This window comes from Pezoporus occidentalis, unplaced genomic scaffold, assembly GCF_034315485.1.
Source record: "Pezoporus occidentalis ecotype Australia unplaced genomic scaffold, CSIRO_AGI_Poc_V1 ctg87, whole genome shotgun sequence".
Lineage (NCBI taxonomy): Eukaryota > Metazoa > Chordata > Aves > Psittaciformes > Psittacidae > Pezoporus > Pezoporus occidentalis.
In genome coordinates this window covers 1904244-1918304 of record NW_026916231.1, presented here as the reverse complement: position 1 = coordinate 1918304, position 14061 = coordinate 1904244, and the positions used below count along the sequence as shown (strand labels likewise).

Here is a 14061-nt window from a genome sequence, read left to right as displayed (position 1 = left end):
AGACAAGCTGTATGGTTACCAGATACTGGGGAGAAATAGGCTGCACCCTGATGTCCTTGTCCCAAAGAGCAGGGAATAAGAGTGAGAGGGACTTACAGGTTTTGTTTCCCCAGGCAGCTTTCTCCTGGTACAGTGTGACTATGCACATCATTCCCTGTTGGTCTCAAGTCCATCCTAATGGAAAAGGGACTACCTGTGCTGTAGGTTGTCCTGAAGCACATGCATAACAATTGCTTCTATTTAAACTTTTCACTGTATATTTGACCATTCTACGCAGGCATTTGTATTTCCATATCCTGTTTCTATTTCAAACATCTACTTCAAATCCTTAATTTCATTTATCTTTACTACCTTAGGATTATATGGTGGAGTCCATGTCCCCATCAATAGAGGAATGGCAGTGTCCACAGGCTGACTGCAATCATTACTCTTTGGCTCCCAAACCACCATTCTAAATCTAGCAACTAGATCCCCTCCTGTGACATCAGCCCCCAGGCCATGAATTTGGCTTACTTCCCCACCAGCACTTGAAATGGCAAGTGCTACAGGACCACACTCTAAATCTCCCCAGTCAGATTTTATGGGACCTTTAAACACGTCATTTTAGTTTTTCAAGATATTCCCTGAGCACTGGGTGAAATCCACTCATTAAATCCATTAAAGGCAGTTGTAAACCAAACATCACTCCATCCAGGACAAGGCAGTCCCCAGTGGTTAGAGATAATACTCTGGGCATAAGTATTTATCTAACTGCTTAACTTTCTTTGTTCTTTTAGATCTTCACACTTGACAGGCTGTGAGAGACTGATCTGAAATCAGACTCCACTGTCCATTGTCTCAAAGATTGGTATGAGAAGCTGAGATGGAATTCCACCTATCTTTTGCCTCAGAGATGGGTGGGAGGAGTTCAGATAAGACTCCAATATCCATTGCCTGGGAAAACGGGTGTGAGGAGCTGAACTGGGACTCCACCATCCGTTACCTGAGGGATGACTGGGAAAGAGCTGAGGTAAGACTCTTCCATCTACTACCAAGCACATGGTCCATTACCACAAGGAATGCTGTGAGGAATTGCTGCCCATTATCCCAAGAATTGCTGCAGGCACATGCCGTTGATGAGCTGGCTGCAAGACCAGGGACTCTGATTCATCAGGAACAAGTAATACATGACATGAAGAACAGAGGCTCTCTCCCCAACTCATAATAAAAGGGGGAAAATGTAATCACGAAAAACAGCCATCGCCATGGGGGAAAATATAATCACGAAAAACAGCCATCGCCATGAGGATGACTCCAGAAGGACACCTCCATGAGGACACTCTCCACCGATGACTACTATGGACCCTGAGGGACACCCTCCATGAGACATTGCCATGAGGTCAACTCCCATCAGGACACCTCCAAGGGTACCTTAAAGGGAGAAGGACACCAGAAGGACACCTCCATGAAGACACCCACCTCTGACGACTACTACAGACTCTTGGGGGACACTCTGCTTCAACACCCAACAAACCCTGAAGGACTCCCACCACCTCTGACAACGGATCCCCTGGACACCGCTGGATCCATGGTGGTGACTTCTGTCTCTCTCTCTGCACCCCGAATTCCTGCTTCATTTTCTGCCTTTTTTCCAATCTGTCCTATCACTATCTTATTACGATAATTTCTCTTATCAGTCTCTCACAGCCCCCCAGGACCCAACTGACAGAGAAACCAAACCCAGTTGAGCTGTCAGACCCAAACTTCCCACATGTAGCCTAGAAGAGAGCAGGAGAGGCCCAAGAGCACCATCACCAAGCAGTGAGCGGAAATCCCACTTGCAACATCCATCCCAGACTCCCAACGCACAGCCAGGACACCTCCACGGGAACAGCGATGCTCCATCCCTGAGTGATGGCTCTGATGCCTGCCCACCCACCAGCACAATAAAGGTGTCCCTTCATCTCTGGACTGGGAGATTCCAGGCTCGCTTGTTGGCTTCCTCCTCCTCCTCTCCCATTCTCAAGGGGCAGCATCAGGGGCTGGCCCAGAGTGTTGTCCTCTCCCTGGGGGTCAGCAGCACCTTCCCCAGACCTCCCTCCTGCACCCACCCAGCCACCATGGCCCTTGCGGCTCGCCCCACAGAGTCATGCACCGCAGCCCCAATGACTTTGGACATGCTTCAGCTCTGTTCCCCTCTGGACAAGGCTATAAGCAATATCCTATCCTCATTGCCTAGGTTAGTGAGAATGGTGGCAGTGGGGCAAAGCCGTTGTTCTTTAAGAGTTCACTTCAGTGTCACGTCTGTGTTTGTGAACCGAAAGTTTCTGTTGACCATGTTTCTACAGTAGCCAAAGGGCACTGCCTGTTCCCCAGTTCTGGGGCATTTCCCCACTATAATTGCTGCTGTATCAAGTGAAGGTTTCCGTCTGTCACTACAAGCCAAGAAATCAGCCTAGCAGAGTGGCTCTCGAGGCGGTCAGCATGGGGCTGGGAGCATGCGCAGGGGGAGGCAGGAGCTCCTCAGCCATGCTGAGGCAGGGCCCCTCCTCTCCTCAGCAAGCAGGGCCCAGGCTGGGCAGTGAGCACCTGCCGTGACACTCGTGCCTGCAATGCCCCTTGCTCTTCAAGGCCTCCAGCCCTGCCCAGCAGCCAGCCAGGCAGGCACAGAGCAGCCCTTGGACACGTCCCTGGTCCCACAGAGGTGCTCATTCCCAGTGGCATTTGCTCTCTCCCCTCCGGCATGGCAGGCACATGCAGACCCAGACACTTGCAGGCCAAACTGGAGAACAAAGGGATCTGTGTCCATTGCTTTGCCTGGCGAGTTCCTCTGGGGCTGGCTGCAGCTTTCTGACAGGCAGGCCCTGCTGCACGCTCCTCATCAGCTCCACTCTTTTCTGTAGTGTTTTGCCAGTGGGAATTCCCAGCAAGAGAGTAGAGTGGAAGTTCAGCTTCAGGATATTAGTCATATGATCACTGAAAAGTACTGATGCAGAATGAGACTTCTACTTAACTATCCTCCACAACCACCAGTTAGTTGATTTGTCCCAGTATTTATAGTTCACCATTACAACTGCCAAAACTGGCAACCACCAGGATTGTTGTCTCAATTAAGGACAGTAAACAGATTGTCCCATTTTTTTTTGTAATGAAAAAACCTAAAATGTAATACTTCACAGTTTAACATGTTTATTCATTTAAACAAGCTAAGAAATAGTGGTGTGACATCTGCTTGAGAGACACTGGTACCTAACATTTTGGCTGTCTCCCCACCAATTTGGTTGTGATTAAGGGGGAATAAAAGGAAGAGTAGGGGATTTTGTCAACTAAATGCACTGACGAATAACAACAACAACAACAAAAATATTCCACTTTGGAAAAGTGTAGAAATACATTTACAAAAGAATGCATAATAGCAAAATAAGAGGATGAGGGAAAAAGTGTTGCAAAATATCTCCATCAGCTCTTTCAGGGAAAAATACAGTAAGCATAATATCACAGACAATCTTTGCCAGTTTATTCATCTCATGGCTTCATTTCCCAAAGTGCAGGCATAATCCCCTACAAAATCTTTTAAGAAGCAGCTCCAACATCACATTTCTGCTGTCTTATTGATATGCCATATTGTCATTTTCTTAGTCATAAGCACCAGTAATTATTATGCTACTGTAAGTAAAACTTGAAATGCAATCAAGATCTGTAATATCCCACTTGCTGGCACTCTTAACTTACTTAGTCTGCATTTCAAGTACAGTCTTTTACTGAGAATTATCCTAAATGCATCTGACCTTCACCAGCTGGCTCAGTTGTAACTTATAGGCACAATCCTGTATCAGAGTAAAATGAATCATCATTCTACCAGGAGCTGCTAGCAACATTTTCCTCCCTGAATGGGCAACATCCAAAACTTGGCCCCAAGTCAGCAGATATGCCTCTTCCATGGTAGTAATTTTCATGGAAACTGGATGAGCAGTTTATGTAGTGTTTTCAGTAAGCCTTCATTTAGTAGGGTTGTTTAAAAACTGTTACCAAACACAACTTTTAGGTCAATTGCTCTAAGATGACACCTTAGCAAACAGATGAGTTTGCTCAAGTTGCGGATGTTCACAATTACATGTTGCAGCATAATCTCGCCATCTACGTGTTGTCCTTGCTACAGCTGGTCTGATGCATGGAAAGGGCCATGACAGATCCTGAATCCCATGATGTCTATATGATACGCAACAGTGAACTTTAAATAAAGCATTCTTCAAGAAAAGTTTAAATGTATCTCTAGGGTCAATTAGGGAAATGCTTAACATGCCTCCTAAGCTTCCAGTAAAATATATTTATGGACTTTAGGAAGCAGAGTTGAAGGCTTTCTTGGCAATGTTCATCAGCCGTACTACTAAAACTACTATACTGAGGCTTCTGTCCTAAGATGGCCTACATGCTGGTTCAGTTTTTGTAGGATCAAAGAGAAAAGGAAAACTACTGAGCAAAATCACTGCTGGAAGACTACCACTCCAAAGACTTTTGCAGATGGGATGTGCTCAGACCCACAGCGTGAGGATCCAGTATAGACATCTCCTCCACAACCTCTGCAGGAAAGAAATACAGTTTACTCCACAAGCAGAGGGTAACAATAATGGTATCTACCCTTTCCCCACAGGTGAATCTCCTTGAAAAAACTTGCCCTGTTAAGCCAGGTTTGCAGCAATCTTTCTTTGAAACAAGCATATAAAAGTATTATTTTTACAATAAAATAAATATCTGAGGTTGATGGAGCTACACAGACTAACTTCTCTGCAGAAAGAGATCTGATTTATTGGGTAGGACACCAAGGGAAGTCCTCTTTATTGTCTTTTAAGTATTCAGAGGCTACACTTTGTTTTAATATGAGCTTAGAGGCTAAAACTGCCTAGAATCATCCAGATATTCTAAAACTAGTGAGTATCACTGCTCATACTTGAACATTGTGCTGTTTATATTGCTTTAAAGTTCTTCCAAATGTATATATAATTCAGTGTGTCCAACATGAGTAAGAGCACCAAAATAGTAAAAATACATTTATTAATAAAATAGACACTGAGCAACTAATACAAAGATAGGTGGTCCAAAACCCAAGAGGTATATTTCACTCTCAGATATAATTAAGGACAAAATAAGCCACATGTTTGCAAGACAAAAATCAGTCTCTAAAATATGAGGCATGGACAATGCAGCACTCCAGAAAGCAGAAATAACTTGAGGTCAGATTCTGATTTCCCCTTGGAGTAAATCAGAGTTGCAATTTCAGTGAACTCAGGGGAATCATAATTAGCAAACTTAGAATCATAGAATGATTTGGGTTGGAAAGGACCTTAAGATCATCTAGTTCCAACCCCCCTGCCATGGGCAGGGACACCTTCCACTAGACCAGGTTGCTCAGCGTCCTGTCCAACCTGTTCTTGAACACTGCCAGAGATGAGGCATCCACAGATTCCTTGGGCTGCCTGTTCCAGTTTCTCACCACTCTCACAGTAAAGTATTTCTTCCCTATGTTAGATACATGAACTTCTGTTTAAGTTTGAACCCGTTACCCCTTGTCCTATCACTACAGTCCCTAATGAAGAGTCCCTCTTGTCATCCTTACAGGCCCCCTTCAGATACTGGAAGGCTGTTATGAGGTCCTCACGCAGCCTTCTCTTCTCCGGGCTGAACAGCCCCAACTTCCTCAGCCTGTCTTCAAACGAGAGGTGCTCCAGTCCCCTGATCATCCTTGTGGTCCTCCTCTGGACTTGTTCCAACAGTTCCATGTCCTTCTTATGTTGAGGACACTAGAACTGTACACAGTACTCCAAGTGGGGGCTTACGAGAATCAGACCTCATTTCTAAGATTGTTGTGCTTGTGCCTTTTAGAAAACCAAGGATGGTTCGTTTCATTTCAGGTAAAGTGGTGGCCTTTAGCTTGAAAAGACTATTGACATAGCCCCATTAGAAATTATTGTACTAATAAGAGAAAAAGTAAATTTGCTGCAATATTAACTATGCATTTCTATGTACATGGAACAAAAGCCTATCCAGTTTATCAAAGGAAATTTTCTTGTTACATGAGAATATCTTTCATGTCAACAAAAAGGCCTGATCGAAATGAAGCCAACAAACTGCAAACTATGGCACTTGTGGGCAATATGTACTCATTCACAAGTCACAGATCAGGGAAATTGCTTCAGTCACATATATGCACGCTTCAGATTTTGTCTATAAGTCATAATTATGGGAAATACAATCTTCCTGTTATAGTAGCTTCATAAATTTGACAGTAAGAATAGCTTGCTTTTTAATCTAACTGATTCAGAAAGCAGGTTATGAGACAACCTGCATGAAGGGGTAAGTACACATCTTTCTCATGCCACATATCACCCAGAGACCTACATGCAGACATTAAGAAAGCAGTATTTCCAGCATTTAATGGAACAACAATATTGCTCATGCAAAGTAACAGGAGAGGTCTGCAGCTTCTGTGACATGTGGTGTGGCAATGGTGAAGTGAAAAGCATGTCACATCCAAGGAGACAGTTTGTGATATGCTTTTCCGTCCACTGAAAGCCAGGCCATGTGTCAGATAATGCTTCACCATGAATGCAACATGTTACTAAGCATCTGGTCACATGAGCATGTCTTAGCAGACAGTAAGTCATATGCATGCATAGATGTTAGGATTTGGTGTCTGTAACAGTCATAATTAGAAAATAAGGAATATTTGCAGATATATGTTTATGTTTCTCTTTCATATTCTTCTTGGAAGACTGTTGTACTCTGAATTTCTAGAGGAGTTGTTTTGCATTGCATAAAGTGAATGAGGAGAATGACAGATAAGAAGTGGATCCTTAGAGACTCATAATGTATATGGTCACAGTTACTGTATGGTTTAAAAATTAACTGTATTGATCTAAGTTCCTTAAGTGGCGATAATGGAACTGTGTCAATTTAAAATAAATATATTTTCCATTATAATACCTGCTATGATTTGTATCCCTTTGTTTTCAAAATTACTATAGGAAACCGTAGGCATTTCTGGAACAAGGCAGTAAATATCTCAGTTTCAACTACACCTAACATTCAGCCCTGAAATTGGTGTCAAAGATGAAGACAACCTAGTTTGCTAATAGAATTCAGAATTATAATTACTTTTCTGAAAGTCAATCTGCCTAACTTCCTTGCCACATTCAGCAAAAATGGCTCAATGCTTTTCTTGGTATCAAAGTGAAGCCAAACTAGAGAAAGACTGACCACCTTTTTAAAAGGATGAAAACTGAACCTTTACAATGACAAGCTCAGTTACATGGCAAACTCAAAGCAGAACAGGATATAGCCAGAATTTTATATCTCCCTGCAGCAGCTTTGACATACCAACTTCTTCAAGCGGCTTGTAGTTATCAAAGGGATCAGAAATTTTATCTACCGTGCATATTCTGCAAAGTACTTTGCAAGAACTGAAGGATGTAATCTAGCCAAGACTTTCCCAATTATTAGTACTCATGGAAAAAAAAACACACCAAAACCCAACAAAACAAACAAAAAAAAACAACAAAAAAAGGTTTCTTAATATTTACAACTTCTCACATCAGTTTGATGATTAAAATGATTGTATAACTGAAATCTTTTTTTACAACATCCTCCTAACAGGTAGAGCAAGCTGATGCCACAACCAGCAGGAACAGTATAATTAATATATGATTTTGACTTTATATTAATAATAGAGCGATACACTAATTAAAACCAACATCGACTGAACTTTCTATTTACACTAGTTCAGACAGCACAGGAGGCAAAGAACTGTATTTCAGAGGCATATGCGAATGTTAGAGCTTCTGTCATCCAGGTGCCATTTCTGACAGAACACATGTGTGCTGAACAGTTGGCAAAAGAATGAAAAAGATTACTGCAGATATATAGGCACACAGAATCTGGGATGACATAAAAATTAAGTCCATATAGGAGGTGACAGACTGCTTCTAGAAAGATATTTTTTCCCTACAATTTCTTCCATCTTCATAAGTGCGTGTGTGCACACATGCACAAAAAAAAGATTAAAAGGGAAAGGATGAGGGGGATTTTTGATATATTTTAAATACAAATCAAGAAAAGACTTTTTATTTGGCATTTCTGCTTTCTTTTGGGAAGGAAAAGGAAACTAATTTGGCTATTAGGAAGCTTTGATTCCTAAATTTAGTCAAGGCAGACTCTCCTCCTGTGAAGTCAGCATCAATACCCAGGATAATAATAGCACCTGTCTTTTGACATCAAAGTTCTCTGCCTGAGAAAACAAATAATGTAAACAACAAACTTCATGTATTGTATGGATGCTCCTGGCTTTCCTGTTAACTGAATACACTTGCCGGGCATGAGTGTTCTCTTATTTTGGAGATCTGGAATGTAAAAGTGATTGACTGACGGATTGCAAAACTTTCTTATGAATTTGGACTGCAAGAAATGGTATCGTTTACTGTCTCACAGTGAAGGGACTGTGTGTTCCTACGTAGTCTTGTTGAAGCTGAAGAAATCTTGATGATAGATTCATTGCATCCGCTAGTTTTCATCTGGATCCAGATCAAGGTCAACTTCATTGGAAATGTTAAGATAAAAGAAAGCATAGAAAGCCAACAAAAATACCAGTATAGCTGCAAGGACAAGTGCAACTTCCTGTAGGAATAAGAGAAAAAAGTAAAACAAAACGTGTTAGAAACAGTACCATATTTTCAGATAAATCAAGAATATTATTTCCCTTCTATAATACATATCAAAACGAGATCAGCCATATAATTGCACAAGGCATTGATACTTTAATGATTTCTTCTTTGTGATTACCATTTCAGAATGTTATAAAATCCATTCCCTTAATAAAGACTTTGGTGAGTCTGATATACTGCCAAAAATGGGATGGATGTCTTAAAGACCTAAAAATAGGAGCTTTATATCCTTTTATTATGCTATTCCTTCTTTTTTAAAAGAAAAGACAGAATCCATAAACCACAGTTTTGAACACAAATTTGAGTTATGAATTTACACTGTGAATTTTGATGTTTTCTAGCAATATGTTACTGCTTTTTGCCAACAAATTTGTAATTTTTTAATGAAGCAAACACAGTATGGTGGAAGTCAATGAAAATTGCTACCTCTACCTCCCAACCTCCTGGCATGCATTACAATATGGAGCTACAAAATCGTTCAGAATTGGATGAAACTTTTCTTCCTTCCCTTTGCAATAAGGCAAAAAGCACAACAATGTGCACTTGTGCTTGCCTCTCTTCCCATAAAATATTGCAACTTGCAGCATCTTCCTTAATTAACATAAAGGAGTCTTCCAAAGTATACATGATTTATAGCAGCTTTCAGAAGCAGAAAAATGTTTTTGCACTACACGTCATGCTCATTATGTGACTGCCTATCATCATATTCTATCTTAAAGCTGGACTCTGTTAAGCTCCAACTTTAGATCTCAAATATAATAAATCACAATTACCATACTCTTTATAACATTACTTCTTTCAAAGTGACATATTTTAAAGTTTCTATTCTCCTGGAAAGCACAGCATACTTCGTATAGTGTTGGCTTTCATTTTGCTAGACAATGAAAGAAGAAATACAAATTTGACAAAAATCTTTATGTTCCTGGAGCTCTCAGAAAGTGCGACTTCCACAGCTAACACCATGCACTGCTTCATCCTTTATCATCATGATGCATTTTTAAAATCTGAGGTGCTCAAAAGGAACAGGTTGGTTTGTTCCACCCTGAACTGTTTTCACAAATCTCAGCTTCATGTTGGCCTACAAACCATCTATGTCAGAACAATCCAGCTATAAACTTAAAAGGAGAGAAGAAAAACAGTTCAGTGACTTTACAACAACTAATCTGAATCAGTACAGAAGATGCCACATCAAACCTACTCTGCCAGTGGGATTGAAACAAGATGCCTACACCATACCTAGACAATTGTACACCCTTTACCATCCAAGGATAGAATCTGACCCTCTTTGGTGCAGAATTCATTGTGTCCTCTAAAATAGGTCAAGAGAATTCTTCCTGATAATGCCTGTTTCTCCCCTTAGACCAGAAGGGGAGTAGAGATGATACCTGCACTGTAGGATGAATTCTATCCAGGATCTCTAGATTGATGGTGGCTTTGTGACTGACTTTGTGTGTCCACTGCCATGAAGGAGTTAAAACTGTTGGTCTCATCTTTTTTAAAGTCTAGCCCTTAATCTGGCATTCTTCTATAGAACAGCATTTCATTTGCATTTACATGAATGCATTAACTAGTTCATCAGAATGTTGGATCAATAATTCAACATATGCCATCTAATAAACTTTGAAATACTACTGCCTAGTTGGCATGTGCTCTATAGGAATTTTTGTTCTATAGAAACCTTTGCTTTACATTTTATACAGATGATTAATTGCGATGTACTTTAAATTTATTTTACCACATTAAAATTGCTCTTGTAAATTTGCTGAGGCTGTTTGCTGCAGAATTCAACTACATTTTCCTCTTAGAATTATCATCTTCTGAACCTCATCCTCCTGATTTCATATGATTTGATTAAAAACAAAAAAAGTACATCTAATTCAGTAATATATTAAAGGAAAGTGATTTTTGCTTTGTTGCAGTTGCAACACGTCAGTATCTCACAAAAGGGCATAGCAGCATCAGACAGGTTTCATTTATTTCCTTGTATCCACAGCTGTGCTCCCAGACCCATCTGGCCACGCAGCTACTAATCTTAAGAGGATGCAATAAACAAGTGACATACAACTGCAAGCTCCATCTGCTCAGGAGAGTGGACACAAAACCGTACAATGCAGGCACAGTTCACGCTTGATACAGAGAGCAAATTCCTTCCAATATTAAAAAGTTTTTTCCCTTGTTTGGATGCCATACTTGCCACACTTTGCTTTACAATAGGTTCACCTGTTCTATCCCTTCTCCTCAGCCACACTTCTGAAACACTGCGATTGCAGCAGCAAAATTATGGGGAATGTTTGCATCAAAGATCTGTTTTCTAGGAAGTAAAACTGGGAAAATCCTACTTTTTTTCTCAAGCTGCCCAGTGACTGTTTTGACAGGAGTAGTTCCTTTATTCCTCTGCCTAAGCTTTACAGTGAATAACACTGAGGTAACAATGCTATTTTCCTTGCTCAGGCATTAGGAACTGGGTGGCTGGATCAGTATTTATTAACCCTCAGAATAAAAAGCCTTACTGAAATTCCAGGTTTGAGAATTATGCAAGAACCTTAATTTTGAGTTACTAAAAGAGTACCAAAAATCTAAAATAAAGGGCCTAACAAAGGACACCTGGCTCTCAGCTAGTGATATGCATTCTCTTAAGAATTGTATCCAGTTTATGAACTTTTCTAAACATAAATTTTGCAATGCAAATAGCAAATGAGATGCTACACCACTATACTGTCTTTGCAACAGTAGTCTATATTGTCATTTTAATTTGTTTTGTACTTATCAGGCTTTGCTATTTGTATTTTAAGCCATGCATAGAAATGAAATGTTAAAATACTCCCCGCTTGGCATATATAGCTCCCTTTCTCCTGCATTTTATGGATCATCCCCATCATCCCTCTGTGAAATCCATTTACTCAGAGGATTTCATCATGAATAATTAACCAATATAGAAAAAGTCTTATAGAAATAAACTTAAAATGATCACAGGGCTTCTTCTCCTTTTTTTCTTTTTTAACATGGAACAGAACACTAGGAAATAACATCCCTGCTCTCAAATCGCAAAGAAGCCTTCAAAAGGAACAGAATTTTCTATTATATTCTCTTACATTTAGAATAACATCTGTAGAATCCTACAAATTTCAGCTTGGTTAAGTTTTTGAGAAACTTTTCCATAAAGGAAACATATGCCATAACAGCATAATGTAGATTTAGTTCTTTCGTTAGTTCTTTCATTTTTTGACAGTTCTATGTCTCTCATGCCAAAATACTTGGATAATGTCCTCGGATTCACCCTGACGGAGCAAGGTGCAGAGTTGGGCTCTAAACAAGACTAATCAGAAATTGAAAAAAGCAGCAGTGAGGATAAAAAGTTGGCTATAACAACATAAATCACAGAATCAGAGAATGGTTAGATTTGGAAAGTACCTTAAACATCATCTAGTTCCTAACTCCCCCATCACAGGCAGGGACACTTTCCACTAGATCAGGTTGCTCAAAACTCTATCCAACCTGGCCTTAAACACTTTGAGGCAATCCACATCCACAACTTCTAATTCCAGACACCGTGTATGGCAGCATCACATCCCATGCATACAGGGAAATGTTACACTTTCAGGAAATTTCAGATTTTTTACATATATTTTTTTTATTGTCCTACAAAGAGAATCATACCTTTTGTTATCTGCAACCAGCTTAAAACTAAGTGAAAGAGTACCACAAATTGCTGTCTTTGAAATGCTAAACTGTCCCTACTTATTTCTGGGAAGAGATGAACAGAAAAACATACTGACCAAGGATACCTGTAGAATTTAAAGAAACACAGATGGACTTGAGAATCATGAACCTTTTCATCCCATATAATTTTTAACCAGAAGACTTTATCTGAACATTCATCATTTTTTAGAGTTTGAAAAAAATTATATTTAAAAATGGATGCAGAACATTCTACAGCTAATAAGAGGTAACAAAAGTAACTTAGTAACTTTTAACAGTCATTTTTGTGTTTGGGTTTTTTTTACTGTAAAAATTTCAGATGGAAGAAAGATCATTTTTGTCTCAAATAATGAGAACAAAGTACTATTACAGAGTCACCTAAAAGGCCTGGCTGTATGTTCACAAAGTAACAGGATTCATTTTAATATAGCTAAATGCAAGATAATATATACAGGTATCAAAGATGTCGATAGTACTTACAAAGTGCAGGACTCTGCTTTGAAAAACAGTGACTCTCGAAAGTCTTTTGGATTTAAGGGGTAACCACTCCCTCAGCACTCTGAATGTGCAAAGGCAGAAGAGCTTCCAGTAGGGAGATGACTGGTATTTATTTTATTATAGAGAAGAATGAGAGCTAGTTTGCTTACAGCATATAACTGTAAGGCGCTTCACAGTGTGGGGTCTTTCTATCTTGTTTACAAGAACCTCTCAAGGCTCAGCTGTGGTTAGATAAGATCTGTCTTGAAATAGGATGCCATTTCCTAGAAGCAAGAATGACTGAACATTCCATTTACCTTTTGGGGAAAATACGAACTTCCATGGCTGGGAGTCTTTTATGGTCAGATCTCTCAAAAAAGTATATTTTGGTTTAGCTTCAACTTGGATTTGTGTGAAAAGGAGGTCCTGGCAACCAGCCTTGGAGTTGGTAAACTCAGCCCTCTAGACTGCTCCACTCCTTCAGGACACAGGGAAGACTGCAATTACTTACATGGTCAGTGCTATATTCTGAACCCCTGAAGTACCATATTGTTAGAAGTAAAGGCACCTCATGCTTCAGTGCTTCAGACTTTTCTGTATAGGATAAAAGAAGTTTCCCTACTTTCCAGGAACCTTTCCTCCAATTGTATTGATTTAATTTCTAGGATTTGAGGTTTTGTTGTTGTCAACTGTTACTTTGAAGTGCTAGAGATTGGTCACAAGTACACACCAAAGCTGAGTAAGATGGACTAGTGCTCTGAGATGGTACAGAAAATCCTCCTAAGCTCCTGCTTGGTGCTTCTTGTGCATCTTGTTCCCATGTTCAAACCACCATGATTACTGTACTTATGTATACAGGTCAGGCCAGGGTCACAAGGGATCAATCTGACTTTGTTTTCCTGTCGGATTTTCCACACCCTTCCATTTCAAGGTCAGGGATCAAAGTCTGACTACTGAGATCACTGGGAACATCAGAGTCTGTTCACTGGTGGCACATTAAGCCGCCCTGCTCTTTACGTGAGGCACATAAGCTGAAGACCCAGTATTTTGGCCCTTACAAAGTGCCTGGACTTCCTAGAAAGTATTTGGACGAAATTTTACGATCTGTAACATATAGAAGGCCAGATCAAATGATCTAATAGCCCCTTGCAGGCTTATTTTCTGCAAAGCTATGAAACTATATTCCCAACTT

The 14061-nt window shown here is 40.1% G+C and overlaps 1 protein-coding gene and 1 long non-coding RNA gene across 3 annotated transcripts in view; both read right to left on the bottom strand.

Moving 5' to 3' along the window:
* Nucleotides 1–5014: 5014 nt before the first annotated feature.
* Nucleotides 5015–14061, bottom strand: part of LOC134156508 (uncharacterized) — a 165082-nt gene continuing 156035 nt past the window's right edge. Inside the window, exon 2 of the long non-coding RNA XR_009961938.1 lies at nucleotides 5015–5669. This is a non-coding gene — a long non-coding RNA (uncharacterized LOC134156508). The remainder of the gene's footprint in view (nucleotides 5670–14061) is intronic.
* The window catches only part of TRIQK (triple QxxK/R motif containing), a 58808-nt gene continuing 51915 nt past the window's right edge, over nucleotides 7169–14061 (bottom strand). For both annotated transcript variants that reach the window (XM_062604590.1, XM_062604591.1), the window contains one exon: nucleotides 7169–8646. In XM_062604590.1, the coding sequence (XP_062460574.1) occupies nucleotides 8533–8646 (114 nt within the window). In that variant the 3' untranslated portion in view covers nucleotides 7169–8532. The remainder of the gene's footprint in view (nucleotides 8647–14061) is intronic.